Genomic DNA, 22,043 nt, shown 5'->3' on the forward strand with positions numbered 1-22,043 from the left:
CAGGCTAGGGTTTGTTTTGGGACTTGGACATCCACTTCTCATTTCAGTCGGTCTGTCCGTCTGTTAGTTGTGCTCCTTGACCTCCCTGCCTCTAGGTGGGTCTGTCTGTCTGTAACTCTGTTAGAGCTGCTCCTTGACCTTCTTGCCTCTAGCTGGCGTGTTCTTTATCCAGGAGAGCTTCGTCCTGCAGCATGCATCGGCCATCTTTGAGTGGGTATTCTGCATCATCATCATGCTCTTCTACGGAACCTTTGCCTTCGAGTTCACCGGTGTCACAGGAGATACTGTGATGGTGCTAGCCAGAGGGGGAGCCCTGGGGCCCAACAGGAGAGGCCACAAAGTGGAGTCCTTAGGAGGTCCCATTCCACACCCCCCTGAGACCATGTCAATGCTTTAGTCCCTGGGAGAGAAGCCAGAGAGCTGGCCTGTACCATTATCAATCTGGGGGAGGTGGAGCGACTTTTGAGTATCCATTTCCAAAACACCACCATTGCAGGGTGTGAAGTGGACTATGCCAATGCCACATAAGCCCAGGGGAGTGGAGTAGACACTGGAGGAGATGGGGGTCCCAGCCTCCAAAGACAATGCTTGTGTTTGCACGTCACTAAAGGAACCAAATCCTCTTTTCCTTTTCTTTCATCCCCCCTTTTTCCAGCCAAAGGAGGAGTGGTGCTTTACAGGAAGTGTTCCCTGCTGCTGTCGGACGTCACTGTCGTCTGGACACAGGTTAAGAGAGGAGGGCAGACGGCCAGAGAGCGTGAGAGGCTGTATCATGAGAAAGAGAGGCTGATAGAAAACTAGAGGAATGCATTTGAGAAAAGAGATACTGCCTGTGTGGGAGAGCTAGGCCTGTGTAATGTTAGATTTGCACATGAAATCTCTTTATTTTCAGAGACCGTTTAGTGAGCAGACATGACTGTTTCCCCCAGTGCTAGAGTCCAAACAAGGCAAAAAGCCTCCGTCCTTAAAAACGCACAATAACAATACCATGACACCCGGGTCTCACAGGTCCCAATATGCCAAATGGAATATTCTGAATATTTAAAATGGGTAAATTGACTCTCCTCACATATAGTGAAAGGCTAGCTAAAACGAATGTGTTCATGACATGGATGCTTCTCTGATGAACAGTATCTTGTACATTGAAACCCGGGTTTAAACCTGGGAATATCTGGCTGCCAGAATTACCTTCTTTTTTTCTACTGAAGCTATGTAAACATGCCTTATAAAGCTGGACATTGTAATGCAGACTGTACAAATCTGTTTTTTCCTCATGATTATTAGATGAACTTGAGTATATGGAAAGCCAAACCTCCAATAGTATTTTATAAATGTTGACTGTAAAAGTTCAACCTAAACTTATGGGTGTTGGGAGGGGAGAAGAGGACTGGAAGAATCCAACTGTAAACCAGCTAATACAAGCCAGAGCTGTGCCTGGGCTGATCGAGTTAAATCACAGAAATATGAAAAAGTCTGAAAAATGGAGAATCTATTTATAATCAAAGAAACAATAAGTGGACACGCCTTCTCTATTTCAGAGCTCCCCCTTTTTTCTATTTGTCAGCCTGGGTGTCAATCTGTTTCTGCTTCAGACAGCGTGTTACCGTCCCTGACGGCGTGTTACCGTCCCTGACGGCGTGTTACCATCTTAGTCAACTTGTCAGTTGTTTTGCAAGGGTACAATGTATTGTTGAACGCTGAAACTACAGAACATTCCTACATCCGGCTTATCTTCTTAGCTTTCTGTTCCTTTTGTTTGTCCTGGCATAGGGCCAACAGGGAACGGGATGGAGCTTCTACTTGCTGCTGTTCTTCCATAGAATGTAGAGACAAACCATCCGTATCCATAGAATGTAGAGAGACAAACCATCCGTATCCATTATCCTGCCTGGAACTACACTGCCAAACTATCCTCCTGCCTTTCAGAGCTTGTGCTAAGAGATCTTATTATGCAAATCGGTCTCCACTGTTTCAATGCTGCCACATTAGCTATGATAATGAATAATAAATTGGTGGTGCTTATATTTGTCCTATTTCACACATGTACAAGTATGTGTTAATACACATGTGTGAATTAGATTTTGTTTGTTTCTTGCATATCTCAACTCCGGCTGAGAGACCCGTGGAGAGTGGGGTCACAGACAGGTTCAGCCATTATCAACAGCGAAGCAATTAGGGTTAAGTGCCTTGCTCAAAGGCAGATCATAAGATTTTTCACCATGTTGTCTCGGGATTTGAACTAGCAACCTTTCGGTTACTGGCCCAATGCTCTAAGCGCAGGCTACCTGCCACCCTAGCGGCGGTGGATTGCAGAACGATATGTAGAGTCTATAGTTTTACAACAACAAAAATTATTCTGAGAGAGTTTGTCACTTACTGATGAAGTTAATCTAATAGTAAACATTAGTAGACTGGTGTTTGTGGAGGGGAAAAAGTGTTCCATTAGCCCCTTTTTAGTGTAGACAGATTACTGCACAGAGCTCTTTTGCATTTACATCATTTAGAAGACGCTCTTATCCAGAGCGACTTACAGTAGTGTGTGCATACATTTTCATTCGTACTGGTACCCCATGGGAATCGAACCAACAACCCTGGCGTTGCAAGTACCATGCTCTTCTATTGCTATCAACTGGTTCAATGTGGCCTTATCAACTGTTGGACGAGTATAAGGCCTGTGTATTCTGACTGAACGCTGTGCCAACCAATCCTCAACATGAAGTTCATCATCCATCTGTATTAGTGCCAGAAAATCAATTGAATTCTGATTAATTGAATCTCCGTTTTCAAGTGGCCTTTAAATGCTATTTTCTTGAAACTGTCTTAATAAATCTCACTGACCCAGTATTGACTTACTCTGCCAAATGTTATCAAATCATATGAGAGAGCTTCAAGAAGTAGGAGGAAATTTTAACCTAGATACTTATCCAGGATCAGTTTCGCATATTTCCTCAATGATTAGGATTGGGCCAGGTTTAATGTCTACGCTGAGCATCGTGGTCATTAGTCACCAAATGGAAATAAACTGTCTGAAACCTGTCAAATTAAAAATTCAAATTTCCACGGTCAATTTCAGAACATTATATAACATTTTCTGTTACATGTCTTAATATGACCCTTGTCAATGTTCTGTTTCTCTGTTTACTGATCTACCTTCAAACTTTTACCTCTCAGGAATCTGTTACATCACCAGCTGGCCGCAATCAGTGATTCTAAACAAAACTTCACTTTTTAAAATATATTGTGTTTTTTTTTTGTATATTCGATTGTGTTTTAGGGAACTTGTTTTGACATTTCAATATTGTAGTGCCATTGGCTTTGCCCATATCTGACCTGATTGGTCACGCCATGGTTCTATGTTCTATACAGAACCATATATTTACATATGGAGCTGGTTCTATGCTTTATCAAAGGTCAACACTATCTTGTAGAAATAGCAGTGGTGTTATAAGTGCTTCATTAAGACATCCTCAAAACGGTTGATGGATAATCATTAGTTTGGTTGCGTTTTATTTGTACATCATCCAAAGGGTCTCTCGAAGGCTCTAAGTTGGCACACGTGTACTCTCACAGAGTAGAGAACATTCCTCTATCTAGCTGTTGTCCTCATTGGTATGTTCATTGTCTTACCTACCTACAGATATCCAAATCAAAATAGTGCCATATTCTACTGAAATGTAGAGAACATGTATGTGCCTTTTTTATTTTGATGAAACCAAAGAAAGATGTTCCAGGTTTAGTGTTTATGAGAGAAGGAAGATGTATATTTGCCTTAAATTGTTCTACAATAAAACTGTAAAAGTACCTAACCTGTATTTCATCATTCAGTGTTCTTGTCCCCCCTGTCTCTTACACATGTCCCCTTCTGTTGATCAATAAAGTAATATCTTATTAACATCTTTAGTTTATTTTACTCACCCTCTCATCCCCTTTCTACGAACAATTAATTGCTAGGGAAAGGAGTAAACCTAGTCAGTTGTACAACTGAATGCCTTCAACTGAAATGTGTCTTTGGCATTTAACCCAACCCCTCTGAATCAGAGGTGCGGGGGGCTGCCATAATCAACATCCACGTCTTTGGCTCCCGGGGAACAGTGGGTTAACTGCCTTGCTCGGGCAGAATAACAGATTTTTACCTTGTCAGCTCGGCTACCTAATTATGTCAATGGAACAAAATACATGTCTTGGAAATTATACAAATAAGTTATAAAAGTTCAACATATAATATATTAACTTGGAACAGTATGTAGACACCTTGCATACCAAGTTCATGAGGGGTGTGATAAAACCAATAACACCATGCGTAACAACCCAAACACATGCTCTATACACAGCTTTCTGTTTTTAAATATTTTTTATTGTGAACAATTATTTACATTTTCAGGATTCTACGCCAACTGTTAGGACTGTGAGTTTGAGGGTGGGGGGAGAAAAGCATACAGTAACTTCTAGGTAAAGAGGGTTGGGGGGGGGCAAACTTCCTTAGGACAACAAGGTTGGGACACAGGAAGAGGTGATAGCTAGATCAGTACAGCTGAATACATCTCAAGGCTACAATGACTCAGGTGCAGAGGGTGAAGGGCAGAAACACCCGCATTTATGTAGATAAAAAATGAAACCCCTCAGGATGGTTTATAACAATGGGCAGGTAAAGCATCTGTGGTATTTCAAGTCCTTTACTTATGGTTTCACTAACTCAGCCCTCTGAAATATTTTGGAAGACTGTTTTATACACTATTCCCCTACTAGGTCCTTAACGGTCCAATGCAGCACTTTTTATATATATGAAACACTAGGAAATCAAGTTTTTGACTGCATTGGGGTCTTTAAAAAAAATACTGGGCCAAGCGACTCAGAGTAAGACTTATAATGTAAACAGACAAGAGTCTATACAAAATACCTCTATACAGAGAGAGAGAGAGAGAGCTTATCACTGCTTTTCAAATAAGACTCAAGTGAATGTCTCAAATGGTTTGAGAAAATGGATGAAAGAGGGAAATTCTGTCAACATAAAATACCTCTGTCATGTTTGTTTGGGAAGCTCAATGTTATTATCCTCAGAAAGCACCATCTCAGGCATATACAATTGTACAAATGTAGAAACTTTTAAGATGTCCACAAAATAATATACCTACTGTTGGCAGCATGCACTTTGGCAATTTATTCATAGACTATTTATGCCTATAGCAAAATAATCACAACAATTAACTCACAATCAAGTCAGAATACTAAATACATCAAACCTTATCAGCCATCAGAGATGAGAACAGTTCATTCATTCAAGGCGGATAATATTGTTTACAGCGAGATCCCAGCAGCAGCTCTACAGTAGCTCTATACTACAGATGAAGATACAAAAAGCATTGTCAAACAGGACTGAGCAGGGGTTCATAGACACATCATAAAGCATTATAAGGCCTTATGAACAGTTATTAAGCATCCTTATGATGCCTTATAAGTGGTTATAAAGCCTCATTATTCAAAGCTATGTCTACTGCTAGATTTGGTCAACTGCAACACACTGGTAAGAGGTACCGTATACAGCCCAAGACCTCCCTGGGATAAGAGACCTGTGTCGTCCTACATACCTGTTGTTGGTGTTGTGTAGTAGTAGTAGTAGTGCATTGTAAAAACTGCCCTGCGGTATCGATGATATAATTACAAAATTAAGACTTTTGTGAATTTGATCTTTACAAAGCTACATATAATATAAACCAGTTTGATACAGAGCAAAGATAAGTTGTAACTGAATCCGAAAACCAAGTTAGAGGGTGATCTCCCTTCTAATATTTGGTTGATTGAAGGATGTGGTTTGAACCTGCAGATACATATTCCGCTTTGATTAATAAGGATGACTACCAATACAGGATGTATAGCACCATCTTGAGGTGATATGGACAGAGTGGAGGGGATAATATCGTTTTTTATATTTTTTTGTAATAAATATAACATTACAAATTGCAATACAATACAAACAGAAGACATCACTACATGTATATTTTTTCTAAATAAACATAAAATAGCATTAAAAAGTAGGGACGAGCGTCACAATTAACCCTCAGCTAAGCCCCGCCCCAAAATGTTGGGCAACCAATCGCAGCGCTCCAATGGGAGTAACTGTCGTCGAGTCTGACATCCAACGTTTAAGGTTCTGACTTCCAACGTTTAAGGTTCTTACATTATTTCTGGCTATCTACTCTGGTTTCAGAGCACTCTCGTCTGAGTGTACCAGAGCGCAGAATAACTGATGAATTTACAGACGCTCAACACCCGTTGAATGTGGCCGGTGTCAGTAAACGTCGGCATAAAATGCGTAATTAAATTGTAGCCCGCAGCAGTTAATCACCAATGCTCTGGATAACATGAAAATAGGCTAACCAGCACTGCTAGGGCGATTGAAATGGTCAGTGATTTGTTCTCTCGTTTGTGGCTGGAAGTAGCTAGCAAGCTAGGCCAGAACACTCGATCAACCCTACCCCTCGTCCCCAGTGTCCGCTATGAACGCAGCGAGAGCGAAACGCTCTGAATTTACGAACTCCCTGAGGGCACTCTGAGCGCACTCTGGCACTCCTGATTGAATTTACGAACGCACCACATGAAAGACAGCGAGGGCTACGGCACAAACAGAGTTTCCTTCAAAAAAGTCACGTTTAAATTGCTAATTCATTGAATAGTGCACCAGGAGTATTTGCTACTGTGATTCCTGAAATGCAGAGCCCATTGATGGGAGTATTTTTAAAATCCGAAATTATACTTGTTACATTGTTTGCTAGCTCAGCTGGTTAGCTAGCTCTCAGTCTCATTGATCACTAAACGTTGCTAGCTAGCCAGTTAATATAATTTGTTTTCTCAAAATGTATGTTAGCTAGCTAAATTACCAATGTTATGAATAAAACTCCCATCTGCTGTCAACATTTTTCAGTATGTTTTTGCATGTTTATTAATTGATGATTGATTAATTAATCTTATGCTACTCATAAATAACATACATTTTTCGAAACTAATCCAATCTGTTACTTGGACTTCTTGCACCTTTTACTGTAATGGTATTCCAGTTTAGATCAAATCAAATTGTTTTTATCACATGCGTCGAAAACAACAGGTTTGTGAAATGCTTTAGGTAGTCTGATATTTTAGTCTTCCGAACCCGGCTGTCATTATAAATGCAGGTTGCGGGTGAATCAAATTCCAAATGTTGGATATTCCCAATCTGTCTGGAATCCAACCGGAATTACACATCATTTAGCAATATAGAGTGATGTGAGTTGCAGGCCTTGTGAAATATGTGTTGTATTGTGTGAAACAATAATAACATATTTGCTTAGAATCACACTTGGTGAAAGTCACAGGAAAGCATGAATGATGGATGAATGCAACAACCATGTCTCTGCCACTAACAAATAGTCATGGGTGGTAACTCTACAATTCACTCGAACGGCAAGGCATTCTGTGAATATTGCAAATAAGGTGTGTGTTAATTTAACACCCTCATGCTGTGCATAAATCAATAGAATAAATGCTTCAATCCAGTTGACATTAGTAAAGTTTGTTTTCTCTTTCATCTCTGCTTCTCTCATGCAGACAATAGGTTTAGGGGCCGGTGCAATACCAAAAAAAAGAGGGACCCCCCCCCCCCAAAAAAAAAAAAATCAGTTTGATTGGTTTTCAGGAAATTAACAGCTGTTAAAATGACCCAACATGTTTTAAGATTTCAGTTTGGCTTGGATGCATGCTTTATGTGGTTGAAATACGATCAGCTTTTATGGGGCTGGTAAAGATAGCACCTCCACCTTTACAGACGGTCCCTAACTTCTCACTCTGTCTCACTCATAATATTTCCCCACTTCTGTTACGAGTCAAAATGTCCATTTGGTGTATAATGTTTCTGCAACAAATGCTTAATTTTGCAGGAGTTAATATTATATCAGGTTAAGTGAAGGGTTGTAGACCTACAGTAAGGTCACTTTTCCATTTAACCCATCTGAACCGAACAGTTCCCTTGACGTGCATTTTGAAGTCCGAGTCTTGTGACTATCGAATTTGTATAGCGTCTCACAATCATCACACATAACATAGCTGGCACTGTTACCACGTTACCAAATCTTTCCCTGGCCTTACCTTCTATTTATTTTCAACACTCCATTTCTCAGTTTTTCTCTTATTGAATTAAACTCCGACATTGTCCTTTTTTTGCCTCAGTGGATCGACAAACTTTTTCTGTCCAAATTCTCAAAAGAATTTGAGAATTTGCATGTATTGGGCACGCTACAGTTAGGTGCTCAGGCTACGCACTAACGGCAGATAAAAATAGCCCATAGGTATGAATAGCACAAGAATTATACATTTATGAATTTTAATGCACTGTTTTCTCTTTATTCAACCTGCCCGCCACTCACCCGCACTTCATCCACACAATACTGTATGTCATGCCCCTAAACCCGACTGCTGGTTATGAGTCCAACCGCACATCACTAATTCACAGTTTTGAGGCTAAATGCTCTGCTTTATATATATATATATATTCAATATTTATCTTTATATATTAATTGTATTTGTTTCTTTGTTTCTTTGTTTAATAGCAGAAGTGACAATGGAATCACTATTTGTCCAGAGTGAGTGTGAATAAATACTTCTGCACATGTAATACTTCTAACATGTCATTGTTTTGATACTAAGGCACATAAGTGAGACACTATACAAAGGACACCTTTTATCTGAATGAAAATGTGTGGATTGTCTGATTAAAATCACAGTGAGTTCATCCTCTCTCTTGACTGAAATGTTTGATGTGATAGAAAAAGAGATGGAGGAGAGAGAGAGGGAGGGAGGGAGAATAAAGATTCCCCTCTATAAGTTGCATCCCTCTTATTCAAGATAAGAAGCATTAACAAACAAACCCCTCTATGGGCTACAATCACATAAATGATTGTTTAGCACTAACCAAAAACATCTCCCTTCACCCTAATCCTAAACCTTAACCTCAACACTAGCCAATGAAAAAGCAGAACCATTTGTGGTTGTAGCCCGTAGAGGGGGCCTGTTTTCTATCTCTGGGAGGGATCGTTATATACTTGTTACATATTTAACCACGGGGGTGTTTAAGAGTTTGTTATATACTTGACCACCAGGGGGAGATGTTTAGTAGTTGAGCTCCTTGGGGACTTCCCAGGTAAACTCACTCCGGCCAAAGTGGCCGTAGCACGCTGTCTTCTGGTAGATTGGCCTCTTCAGGTTCAGTTCCCTGTGGCGAGAGAGATAAAACACATATCAGAGGTGGGAAAGACACCTGTAACATCAGTTGCTACACAAATGTACACTACCACTGCTTGTGTAACTTAAATGTCCACACAAATCTGTCAATGACATGATAAGCATGACCAACTTGAACTGAGTGAACTAAAACATTAGAGGTGTTTGCAGCTCTCAAGATGGGTTCCGTAATTGAGCTAATAATATGACCTTCAAGCTGCTATAGACCTCTATGGATAATAGTGACGTGTGCGATGATCTACAACTACATGTTACAAACAGCAATTTTTCTTTGATGACAGGCTGGAGTGACTGCAGAGGTGAGGTGTTTACCGGACAATGACACCAGGTCGTAGGTCAAAGTTCTTGTTTACGATCTGCAGCAGCTCTCTCTCTGACTTTTGTGACGAGCCGTAGGTGAACACGGAGATGGACAGAGGGTGAGCCACTCCGATAGCGTAGGATACCTACAGTCACACACACACCGAATGCTCTCAATGCTAACGTCAACATTTGAGACTTAACACAAACCACTGATAAAATCTACAGCGTTAGTGACAATAATGACAATATAAAGTATAAAGGAATTAGCTGATGTCAGTTCTGTCAGGAGAACGAATGTATTTGGTTGGTATTATATTGAGAAGGAGAACCCATAAAGTGGAGAACCTAGAGAACTGTGATGAGACCTCACCTGAACCAGCACCCTCCTGCACAGTTTGGCCTTGACCAGGGACTTGGCCACCCAGCGGGCAGCATAGGCAGCCGAGCGGTCCACCTTGGAGAAGTCTTTACCAGAGAAAGCTCCCCCACCATGGGCCCCCCAGCCTCCGTACGTATCAACGATGATCTTCCTACCCGTCACTCCAGCATCACCCTGGCAGAGGAGGAAGAGGAGGTTGATATTATGGTTGCTTTAAGATCTGATCTTGAATAATACCCTTTGGTCTTTAAAGAATGAGCGATGTGTGTGTGAAGGTGATGTGAGTAAACTTGTGTTTGTTCACATGTGTGATTGCACCCGTTTAGGTTCTGAAATTCACCTGGGGTCCTCCGATGACGAAGCGCCCACTGGGCTGAAGATGGTAGATGGTCTTATCATCCAGGTACTTAGCCGGAACCACTACCTTGATCACCTGGTGGGAGGGGCATAATAGATTGTGTCTGTATGAAGCCTTTCACTCAGCATCAAAGTGCTTTACATTGCGTTTACCACCAGAGCCACACATACAGATACGTTGGCCGAGTACTGAAATCTGAAATCATCTTTCTAGCAGTAGCATCTACCACATACCTTCTCCTTGAGCACCTCCTTCTGTTCCTCCAGGCCTATGAAGTCATCGTGTTGAACAGAGATGACCACGGTGTGGACCCTTATAGGGATCACTGCCCCGTGCTCCTGCTCATAGTGTACTGTCACCTGAGGGAGGAGAGGAGAGAGGGATGAGGGATGTTCTGCTGTGGGTTTGTTTTTGTGTTTCTCAGTCCTGAAGGCAAGATACTGTCAATGTTTTTGGATATCAATAAAGTTTTCTGAGGGCCTTGGTGAACTGAACTGAATTTCAGACGTGGATGGATTTTATATATATATTTTAATAGCTTTATCAACCAATCAATTGGAGCTCACCCAAGAGGAAATTGATCACCTCAAAAATGACAATTTACGACATTTGGAGTTCAACTCAGACCCCCCACCCCCAAATACCTGAGTGTAACCCCTCTCACAAGGTCCTATTTTGGGCCAGTCCTCTTCCAGCCCCCCTCAAAAATACCCCTTAAACTGGAGACCCTTCCCTCTTCACTTCCCGATCATAGGAATCTCAGGAACTCGAGAATTGCCCATTAGGTTACAGCTGCCTGAGGAAGGAATCCATTGGATGTTGGTCTGTTCCATTTCAGCTCCACCACATTACTGAAACCTATCCAGTCCTTTCAGATCTGTGAATGTTGAAGGCAGTAGGTGCTAGGAGAAGAGGTAGGAACTAGAAGAAAAGGTAGGAACTAGGAGAAGAAGTAGGAACTAGGAGAAGAGGTAGGAACTAGGAGGAGAGGTAGGAACTAGGAGAATATGTAGGTGCTAGTAGAAGAGGTAGGTACGAGGAGGAGAGGTAGGAACGAGGAGGAGAGGTAGGAACTAGTAGAAGAGGTAGGTACGAGGAGGAGAGGTAGGAACGAGGAGGAGAGGTATGAACTAGGAGGAGAGGTAGGAACTAGGAGGAGAGGTAGGAACGAGGAGGAGAGGTAGGAACTAGGAGGAGAGTTAGGAATGAGGAGGAGAGGTAGGAATGAGGAGGAGAGGTAGGAACGAGGAGGAGAGGTAGGAACGAGGAGGAGAGGTAGGAATGAGGAGGAGAGGTAGGAACGAGGAGGAGAGGTAGGAACTAGGAGGAGAGGTAGGAACGAGGAGGTGAGGTAGGAACGAGGAGGTGAGGTAGGAACGAGGAGGAGAGGTAGGAACGAGGAGGAGAGGTAGGAACTAGGGGGTTAGAGATCATAACGACCCTTTGCTGTGATTTACGAGAGCACAGCCGGTCTCTTCTACTCCAGACTAGTCTTACTACATGGGGTTAGGGGTCAACTCATTCCCACTCAGCGGTATAAACAGACTAGACAAATGGTCTCATGGTAACAACTTCCTAGTGGCAACCTCTCACTTTTCTTTCTCTCTCTTCCTTACTTCTCTCCCCTTTTCTCTTTTCCCTTTCTCTCTTTCTCTGCTATTAGAAGCCTGTATACAACCCTATACCACTTCTCTCCTCACATATCCCCCTCAGAGAGAGAATGAGGGAGAGAGAGCGTTCATTGGTCATTTTCTTAGTCTCACTTGTGTTTTAGAGTCGGGGCGGAGCCAGGGGATGGTTCCGTTGCGTCTGAGTTCGGCCATCTTGGAATTGAGTTTGTGAGCCAGGACGATGGTGAGAGGCATGCACTCCTCTGTCTCGTCAGTAGCGTAGCCAAACATCAGACCCTGGTCTCCAGCTCCCATGTCTTCCTCTTTCCTGTCGATGTGGACACCCTGAGCGATGTCTGGACTCTGCTGCTCCAGAGCCACCAACACATTACACGTCTTATAGTCAAAACCTGGGGAGAGCGAGAGGAGGGAGAAAGGAAGAGTGAGAGAGAGAGCGAGCGAGAGAGAGGGGGGAGAGAGAGAAAGTGAAAGAGAGAGTCATTATTATTACCCCTCTATGTTCCTGATTCCCCGGATTGTGCTTCCTACACTACAGTCTGGATATAGACCAATCTGTTTCAGTAGAAAACATACCTGTTTGATACAACAGAATCCTGTTTCTCACCTTTGTCTGAGTTGTCATAACCGATGTGTTGTATGGTGTCTCTGACAACCTTCTGGTAGTCTACATTGGCCCGGGACGTGATCTCTCCACACAGCAGCACCATGCCAGTCTTACAAACCGTCTCTACCCAGGGTGAAGATAAGCATTACCACTTTAGAACTGTGTTATAACAACCTAGGACACTTTATATCTTCAGATCAGTGGTATTCTATGTAAGTGTGTCACAAGTTGTGTGTCATTGATTCGTAAGGCATTTCAAAATGTAACTAGGGATCAATAACAACTATTTATTTTTTTGAGTTCATAGTGTAGAATGTACACTTGTGTCATTAGGTCAATATCCCAATATGGGGTCAGTGGGTTTCTTATGTGTTGTGTCCCAACTGTTGTAATAGTTTATTTCTTGGAAGTTAAGAAGTTATGTTAGAGAATATGAAAGGGTTTGAGTTGAAACAAAGTAGAAAGAAGTCAGACAGAACTCGGTAGGAATAAAAGGTGAAAGGCTTTTGGAACGTTGCTATTGTTTGTTGCTCTGTGTGTTTCACTTAAATGTGTCCCCTTCCCTCTAATTTACCACAAGCAACCTTGTATTCTGTGTTTCATTTGAATATGTCCCCCAACCCAATCAACATTGTATTCTGTATGTTACATTCAAATGTGTGCGGCCCTCACTCACGAAACATCTTGTTATTCTGTGTTTCATTTAAATGTGTCCCTCCACCCTCACTCACCACAGGCGACCTTGGCATTTGGGTCCTGCTTCAGGTGAGCATCCAGGACAGCATCACTGATCTGATCACATATCTTGTCTGGAGAAGAAGAAAGGATAGAAAGAGGACAAGAGTAAATGAATGAGAGAGGCCCGCCACCCAGCACATGGCTTGAATCATAAGCACACTGAAACAAAGTGTTTTTGAGCGTGATGCGAATTAATAATTTCCTCATGAACAGGATTGTACCCATTGAACTTGTGAAACTTTTAAAAAGTGACACATTCCTTTTGCTGGGATAATCCCAGAGTACAAAAGAGCAGCAATTTTCACAACCAATGTTTTCCCCACCACACACAGTCCAACAGCTCTGTCTGAATGCAGGCTTATGCAGTGTGCTGCATGAAGGATTGAGTCAAATTGTAACTGGCTAAATGTATTATGTACCATTGATTTACAGTACGTTATTCCTTCAAGGTGAAGTCCAGTTTGCACTGTACAGATTTGACCTTGACTCTCACAGCAGAAAAATAATCCTGCAGCAACAGGAAACGTGAATAATTATAATTCATGAACATTTTTGTATGGGTTGATACATTTTTCATCAGGGCAAATCAAGTCTGACATTTTAAAGTGGAAATTACAAACTATAGAAGCCTTTTTAAATCTTGAATACACTACAATTTGCATTTCCTTCTGCTCAGGAAAATGATCTGCGACAACAGAGTGATCAAATTCATATTAAAGATCTAGTGGGGAAAGTGTTGGGAATGTTTGGGATCTCATTCCAGTTCCCAGTGGGTTTTCAAACGGTCACAGTGTCACTGCACAGCAGCGGTAGAACAATGCCACAGTCCCCTGCATTCATCTTCTCTCCCTCTCTGTCTGAACACTCTGAAGCAACGCGTAGCATGGCTTACACCAACATTCAATTTTTAATGGTACATACGATGTTGATTATCAGTGGAACAGTTGGACATTGGAACAATAGCTTGGAAAGACATATGGGTGTCAGTTGTGTCTGCTTCGGCCAACAAGCAACCATGTACCCAGTGGACAAATATCGTAGCTCTGCTATCTCTTCCACTGTGGGAGGAAGGAGGCCTAACCAGTTTCCACTATGTGTGGGAAAAGCCCAGCCTGTCTACAAGGTCAAGCCAACGATACACTGTAGCAGAGAACCTGGTGGCTTTCCGAGAGAGAGAGAGAGAGAGAGAGAGAGAGAGAGAGAGAGAGAGAGAGAGAGAGAGAGAGAGAGAGTGAGAGAGAGAGAGAGGCCTGGAGAAATGTAACCACTCAAATTCATAGACAGAGGACTGACCATCAATTATATAAACATTTCAGTTTTAACAATGTTTTGAGGCTGTACAACGTCTGTTATTTACAAAGCTCATGAGGCATTTATACGTTATATTCTTCAAGAATCAATTTAAGTCCAAAATGGATATAGCAACTAAGGATTCTAGCTTTAAGAAATTAAACAGGCTTTCGAGAACACAGAGATATACAAATGAAGTATAGGCCTATACTTTGTTGTTGTGGCAACATCCCTAACAATTTCATTTGCATTTATTTATTTATCCGTTATTTTACCAGGTAAGTTGACTGAGAACACGTTCTCATTTGCAGCAACGACCTGGGGAATAGTTACAGGGGAGAGGAGGGGGATGAATGAGCCAGTTGTAAACTGGGGATTATTAGGTGACCGTGATGATTTGAGAGCCAGATTGGGAATTTAGCCAGGACACCGGGGTTAACACCCCTACTCTTACGATAAGTGCCATGGTATCTTTAATGACCTCAGAGAGTCAGGACACCCGTTTAACGTCCCATCCGAAAGACAGATTTGTCTTTTGTATTTGTCCTCCACTTGGCCTGGTGTTTTCTTATCTCATGGTTTGGCTTCAGTGGTGTGGCCTTGTTCTCCTGATGTGACTGCAGTGGTGGAAAAAGTGTTCAATTGTCATACTTGAGTAAAAGTAAAGATACCTTAATAGAAAATGACTCAAGTAAAAGTGAAAGTCACCCAGTAAAATACTACTTGAGTAAAAGTCTAAAAGTATTTGGTTTAAAACATACTTAATTATCGAAAGTAAAAGTATAAATCATTTCAAAATCCTTATATTAAGCAAACCAGACGGCACAATTAATTTTTTTTGAGTATTTACGGAAAGCCAGGGGCCACGCTCCAACACTCAGACATAATTTACAAACAAAGCATTTGTGTTTAATGAGTCTGCCTGAGCAGAGGCAGTAGAGATGACCAGGGACGTTCTCTGTTTAATGAGTCTGCCTGAGCAGAGGCAGTAGAGATGACCAGGGATGTTCTCTGTTTAATGAGTCTGCCTGAGCAGAGGCAGTAGAGATGACCAGGGACGTTCTCTGTTTAATGAGTCTGCCTGAGCAGAGGCAGTAGAGATGACCAGGGATGTTCTCTGCTTAATGAGTCTGCCTGAGCAGAGGCAGTAGAGATGACCAGGGATGTTCTCTGTTTAATGAGTCTGCCTGAGCAGAGGCAGTAGAGATGACCAGGGATGTTCTCTGTTTAATGAGTCTGCCTGAGCAGAGGCAGTAGAGATGACCAGGGATGTTCTCTGTTTAATGAGTCTGCCTGAGCAGAGGCAGTAGAGATGACCAGGGATGTTCTCTGTTTAATGAGTCTGCCTGAGCAGAGGCAGTAGAGATGACCAGGGATGTTCTCTGTTTAATGAGTCTGCCTGAGCAGAGGCAGTAGAGATGACCAGGGATGTTCTTTTGATAAAAGTGTGTAAATTGGACCAATTTCCTGTCAAAATGTAACAAGTACTTTTGGGTGTCAGGGAAAATGTATGGAGTAAAAAGTACATTATTTTCCCTAGGAATGTAGTGAAGTAAAAGTAACATTTGGAAAAAATATATATAATATAGTAAAGTATTTTTACTTAAGTACTTTACACCAATGGATGACTGTGCATTTTGTGTTGGGCATCCATGTGTGTGTGAGGAGAGATGTACTGCCAAGACAAATAATGTGGCTCATTTCTAGGAAGGGACAAAGAGAACAACTGAAGGTGCCCAGTCGAAAGACTTTTCTCTCTAAAACATTAAACAAGTGTTTTGGAAAACATTTGGAAACGCCTTTTCTGTGTCTCTGAGAGATTTCCCATTATTATTTCATTTATATGAAATCCTTATTTTACCAAGTTGACTAAGTACATGTTGGAAACTGACACACTGTACTGTTAACTCTATTGCTCATTCTCAATAGTAAATAACTTCTCATACATTTCACAATCACTATCTCTGTATGACAGTTTGTGTTTCTGTGAGGGTATGTTTACGTATGTATACGTCTGTGTATACAGTGCCTTGCGAAAGTATTCGGCCCCCTTGACCTTTTGCCACATTTCAGGCTTCAAACATAAAGATATAAAACTGTATTTTTTTTGTGAAGAATCAACAACAAGTGGGACACAATCATGAAGTGGAACGACATTTATTGGATGTTTCAAACTTTTTTAACAAATCAAAAACTGAAAAATTGGGCGTGCAAAATTATTCAGCCCCTTTACTTTCAGTGCAGCAAACTCTCTCCAGAAGTTCAGTGAGGATCTCTGAATGATCCAATGTTGACCTAAATGACTAATGATGATAAATACAATCCACCTGTGTGTAATCAAGTCTCCGTATAAATGCACCTGCACTGTGATAGTCTCAGAGGTCCGTTAAAAGCGCAGAGAGCATCATGAAGAACAAGGAACACACCAGGCAGGTCCGAGATACTGTTGTGAAGAAGTTTAAAGCCGGATTTGGATACAAAAAGATTTCCCAAGCTTTAAACATCCCAAGGAGCACTGTGCAAGCGATAATATTGAAATGGAAGGAGTATCAGACCACTGCAAATCTACCAAGACCTGGCCGTCCCTCTAAACTTTCAGCTCATACAAGGAGAAGACTGATCAGAGATGCAGCCAAGAGGCCCATGATCACTCTGGATGAACTGCAGAGATCTACAGCTGAGGTGGGAGACTCTGTCCATAGGACAACAATCAGTCGTATATTGCACAAATCTGGCCTTTATGGAAGAGTGGCAAGAAGAAAGCCATTTCTTAAAGATATACATAAAAAGTGTTGTTTAAAGTTTGCCACAAGCCACCTGGGAGACACACCAAACAAGTGGAAGAAGGTGCTCTGGTCAGATGAAACCAAAATTGAACTTTTTGGCAACAATGCAAAACGTTATGTTTGGCGTAAAAGCAACACAGCTGAACACACCATCCTCACTGTCAAACATGGTGGTGGCAGCATCATGGTTTGGGCCTGCTTTTCTTCAGCAGGGACAGGGAAGATGGTTAAAATTGATGGGAAGATGGATGGAGCCAAATACAGGACCATTCTGGAAGAAAACCTGATGGAGTCTGCAAAAGACCTGAGACTGGGACGGAGATTTGTCTTCCAACAAGACAATGATCCAAAACATAAAGCAAAATCTACAATGGAATGGTTCAAAAATAAACATATCCAGGTGTTAGAATGGCCAAGTCAAAGTCCTGACCTGAATCCAATCGAGAATCTGTGGAAAGAACTGAAAACTGCTGTTCACAAATGCTCTCCATCCAACCTCACTGAGCTCGAGCTGTTTTGCAAGGAGGAATGGGGAAAAATGTCAGTCTCTCGATGTGCAAAACTGATAGAGACATACCCCAAGCGACTTACAGCTGTAATCGCAGCAAAAGGTGGCGCTACAAAGTATTAACTTAAGGGGGCTGAATAATTTTGCACGCCCAATTTTTCAGTTTTTGATTTGTTAAAAAAGTTTGAAATATCCAATAAATGTCGTTCCACTTCATGATTGTGTCCCACTTGTTGTTGATTCTTCACAAAAAAATACAGTTTTATATCTTTATGTTTGAAGCCTGAAATGTGGCAAAAGGTCGCAAAGTTCAAGGGGGCCGAATACTTTCGCAAGGCACTGTATGTGTGTGACTGTGTATGTTTCTGGAGGTATTCTCACACAGGGTCAGCAGAGGGTCAACACAGGTTCTGACCAGTTTGGTTAATCTAGCCCAAAGAGGGCAGAATAGGTTTGAGCACTTCTGATTGGATGTGAATTTAACCTGGTTGGAGGGGACGGGGTATGAGACATCAGACCGGTTGGTTGCTGTATCAGAATGCACACGTTACAATAACAGCCAAATCAAACAGTAACATTGCACACACACACATACACACACACACGTCACTCTCTCTCCCCCGCTCTCTCAGCCATACAACTCTACATCAGACCTCTACTCAACATCCCCCTCAGAGAGAAAGAGAGAGACAGATAGAGACAGATAGAGAGGGGGGAGAGAAGGAAAGAGTGAGACAGAGTGAGAAAGAGAGAGAGAGAGAGAGAGGGGCGAGGTGGAGAGAGTGGTAATGATGAGAGCCTGCCACATGTCAATGGGGTAGTCTATCAATGGAATACCATCCATATGCTCCCATAGTAAATGTGTTAGAGTTTGTTCAAGTGTTCAAGGAACACAGACAGATTAACAGCTGTAACTTCCTACTTGCCAATATATCCTCCAGACAGCGGCTTCCAGGGCATTATCACTTTTATACAACCGGTTACCAACATATTCATACTATATTATTCTTCCACAAGATACAGTCCCGACACAAATCTGGGGTTGCTACCCAAGCCGGCTGGTCGTTCACTCTATTGGTTCGGTTGCTAGAAACGCGACCCAGTTGTTCAGTCATTTTGATCTGTATCTATGGACGTGACCCAGTCGTTCAGTCTTTTTGTTCTGTATCGATGGACGTGACCCAGTCGTTCAGTCTTTTTGTTCTGTATCGATGGACGTGACCCAGTCGTTCAGTCTTTTTGTTCTGTATCTATGGACGTCTATCCGACATTTGCAAGATTTATACAAATCTCCGCTGTTAAAAACTAAACACAGTCTAAAAGAAATGTGAGATAATGTCATGTGGCAGGCTCTCATCATTACCACTCTCTCCACCTCGCCCCTCTCTCTCTCTCATATGTAGTGTGAATAGATGCTTTTTATAGTGGAGATCAACTTTATAAATACCTGGCTGGGCTGATGAGACAGTGGATTATGCAGTCAGATGGAACAGAGTAAATAGGCATTTTAACATCATCGATTTAGCCGTTGGTAACGGTTTTAACCGTTAGCCAGCTGGAATGCGGTTTTAACAAATAAGCATTCAGGATTAGACCCACCTGTTGTATAGCATACTATATACCAGGGTATTCAGATGCTACCCTACGAGGCCCGGACTAATGCTGTTTTTTTGTCCTACCTGATAATGAATTGCACCCACCTGATTTGATTGATTGACCTGGTGCTATATACACTTGAACCATGATTGTGTCAAACTGTGGCCATGCATCAAATGTATAATGTGCATCATCAACATTGAGTCACTATTCACACTACATATGATAGGTACAGGCTATTGCTGTGGCCCACAGCTAGAGAGTGGGAGTACTGTTAAAGAGCAGGTAGGTAGAGAGCAGGTAGATAGAGAGCAGGTAGAGAGAGAACAGGTAGGTAGAAAACAGGTAGATAGAGAACAGGTAGATAGAGAGCAGGTAGATAGAGAGCAGGTAGAGAGAGAACAGGTAGGTAGAAAACAGGTAGATAGAGAACAGGTAGATAGAGCAATTAGATAGAGTGCAGGTAGGTAGAGATCAGGTAGAGAGAGATCAGGTAGGGAAAACAGGTAGAGTGAGAACAGGTAGATAGACAGCAGGTAGATAGAGAACAGGTAGAGAGAGAGCAGGTAGATAGAGAGCAGGTAGGTAGAGATCAGGTAGAGAGAGAGCAGGTAGATAGAGAGCAGGTAGAGAGAGAGCAGGTAGATAGAGAGCAGGTAGATAGAGAACAGGTAGAGAGAGAGCAGGTAGAGAGATAACAGGTAGAGAGAGCAATTAGGTAGAGAGCAGGTAGAGAAAGAGCAGGTAGATAGAGAGCAGGTAGAGAGAGAGAAGGTAGAGAGAGAGCAGGTAGAGAAAGTGCAGGTAGAGAAAGAGCAGGTAGATAGAGAGCAGGTAGAGAGAGAGCAGGTAGAGAGAGAGCAGGTAGAGAGAGAGCAGGTAGAGAGAGAGCAGGTAGAGAAAGAGCAGGTAGAGAAAGAGCAGGTAGAGAGCAGGTAGATAGAGAGCAGGTAGAGAGAGCAGGTAGAGAGAGAGCAGGTAGATAGAAAGCAGGTAGAGAGAGCAGGTAGGTAGAGATCAGGTAGAGAGCAGGTAGAGAGAGAGCAGGTAGATAGAGAGCAGGTAGATAGAGAGCAGGTAGAGAGAGAGCAGGTAGATAGAGAGCAGGTAGGTAGAAAGCCGGTTGAGAGAGAGAAGACATTAAGCAGGTAAAGAGCAGGTAGAATACAGCCAGGTGAACACTCACCTGGATGTCCCTCTCCAACAGACTCCGAAGTGAACATGAAGGACCCATCATCCAGCAGAGTGTCACTCATTTTGACACAGGCAGGTGCTCAGAACCACTAAAAAAAACAGAGAGAAACTTTCCAGTGAGAGCTTTATATCCCAGCTCGTTCTCTTGAGAGAGAGAAGGTACAGCGAGAGAGAAAAAAGAGAGCGAGAGGGTTGCTGCCAATTGACTGTCTATCCAACAGAACTCCTGGACTATCTACACATGGTCCTATATATTGCTAAGAAAAAACACACACACACGCACACACACGTCATGTGAACCCCTGGGTGAGACCATTCCAGGGGGAGTTGTTGATGGGAGGGGATTTAAACTTTTCAGAAAGCCCCAGTTAACCTTTAGTTCTCTCCACACTCCTGAATGGTGGAAGGAATCTACCACTTCTGTCTTCCACAGGGGTGCTGCTGGAGTCCAGTAACCTTTGTTGTGCTGTAGAAAGCAAAGATTTATCATGAAAATATCCCTCCTCCCTATTCTATGGGTGGTTTAGGTTAGCTCTCCACTAGGTTGGAGCTGGGGCTGTGTAAAGGTATGGAGAGAGAGTGGGAGGCTTTAACATATGATGCAATATATCGTGTTTACTACATTTCTTCAGCTACATTGGTTTGGCATTATTACTGGATGTAAAAAATGTGTTTTATTGGTAGGGAAATAGGTGAAATATTTGTGTAGTTTATGTGTCACACTATTTCTGTGTGTTGTAACTGAAAGAGGGAGTGTTGCAAGTATTCTACGTACAACAGTATGTAATGGTTTAGAAAGCATGCCAGGTTTCAACTGTTTGGGCTACATTGTGCAATAAATGTGTACTTTTTCAAATTTCCTAGTAGTGGCAAGGTACAAACTGATCGGACGCAACATACTTTTTTATAAGAAAAACAATTTTTGGGATGTCTCATGGTCTGACAAACACCTCTCTGGCTCTGCCACCTTTCACCCCAGATGTCTCATGGTCTGACAAACACCTCTCTGGCTCTGCCACCTTTCACCCCAGATGTCTCATGGTCTGACAAACACCTCTCTGGCTCTGCCACCTTTCACCACAGATGTCTCATGGTCTGACAAACACCTTTCTGGCTCTGCCACCTTTCGCCCCAGATGTCTCATGGTCTGACAAACACCTCTCTGGCTCTGCCACCTTTCACCCCAGATGTCTCATGGTCTGACAAACACCTCTCTGGCTCTGCCACCTTTCACCCCAGATGTCTCATGGTCTGACAAACACCTCTCTGGCTCTGCCACCTTTCACCACAGATGTCTCATGGTCTGACAAACACCTTTCTGGCTCTGCCACCTTTCACCCCAGATGTCTCATGGTCTGACAAACACCTTTCTGGCTCTGCCACCTTTCA

General features: G+C 42.4%; 2 protein-coding genes across 5 annotated transcripts in view; one reads left to right on the forward strand and one right to left on the reverse strand.

Annotated features, from left to right (window-relative positions):
- Nucleotides 1-3,801, forward strand: part of zgc:154058 (Frag1/DRAM/Sfk1 family protein) — a 53,910-nt gene extending 50,109 nt beyond the window's left edge. For all 4 annotated transcript variants that reach the window (XM_036987350.2, XM_090243046.1, XM_090243043.1 and 1 more), the window contains one exon: nucleotides 153-3,801. In XM_036987350.2, the coding sequence (XP_036843245.1) occupies nucleotides 153-397 (245 nt within the window). In that variant the 3' untranslated portion in view covers nucleotides 398-3,801. The remainder of the gene's footprint in view (nucleotides 1-152) is intronic.
- Nucleotides 3,802-4,332: 531 nt separating this feature from the next.
- On the reverse strand, nucleotides 4,333-21,028 carry LOC110530927 (S-adenosylmethionine synthase). Its single transcript, XM_021614226.3, has 9 exons — nucleotides 20,647-21,028; nucleotides 13,274-13,351; nucleotides 12,543-12,665; nucleotides 12,071-12,327; nucleotides 10,541-10,666; nucleotides 10,290-10,382; nucleotides 9,941-10,123; nucleotides 9,580-9,713; nucleotides 4,333-9,238 (listed from the first exon to the last, which is right to left on the reverse strand). Exons 1-9 carry the CDS (start codon nucleotides 20,714-20,716, stop codon nucleotides 9,136-9,138), a joined length of 1,167 nt encoding a protein of 388 aa, XP_021469901.1. The 5' UTR covers nucleotides 20,717-21,028; the 3' UTR covers nucleotides 4,333-9,135.
- Nucleotides 21,029-22,043: the final 1,015 nt, after the last annotated feature.

The sequence above is a fragment of the Oncorhynchus mykiss genome, chromosome 1 (genome assembly GCF_057628025.1).
Source record: "Oncorhynchus mykiss isolate SJ-2025 chromosome 1, ASM5762802v1, whole genome shotgun sequence".
NCBI lineage: Eukaryota > Metazoa > Chordata > Actinopteri > Salmoniformes > Salmonidae > Oncorhynchus > Oncorhynchus mykiss.

What these genes read in the sequence shown, in the direction of transcription:
- LOC110530927 (XM_021614226.3), bottom strand. Translation starts at nt 20,716, where the DNA reads ATGAGTGACACTCTGCTGGATGATGGGTCCTTCATGTTCACTTCGGAG. An exon ending in GCCCCGACTCTAAAACACAA is followed by an intron (nt 10,667 to 12,070) that starts GTGAGACTAAGA and finishes CTCCTCCCTCAG; the next exon opens with GTGACAGTACACTATGAGCA. An exon ending in CGACCTGGTGTCATTGTCCG is followed by an intron (nt 9,239 to 9,579) that starts GTAAACACCTCA and finishes CTCTCGCCACAG; the next exon opens with GGAACTGAACCTGAAGAGGC.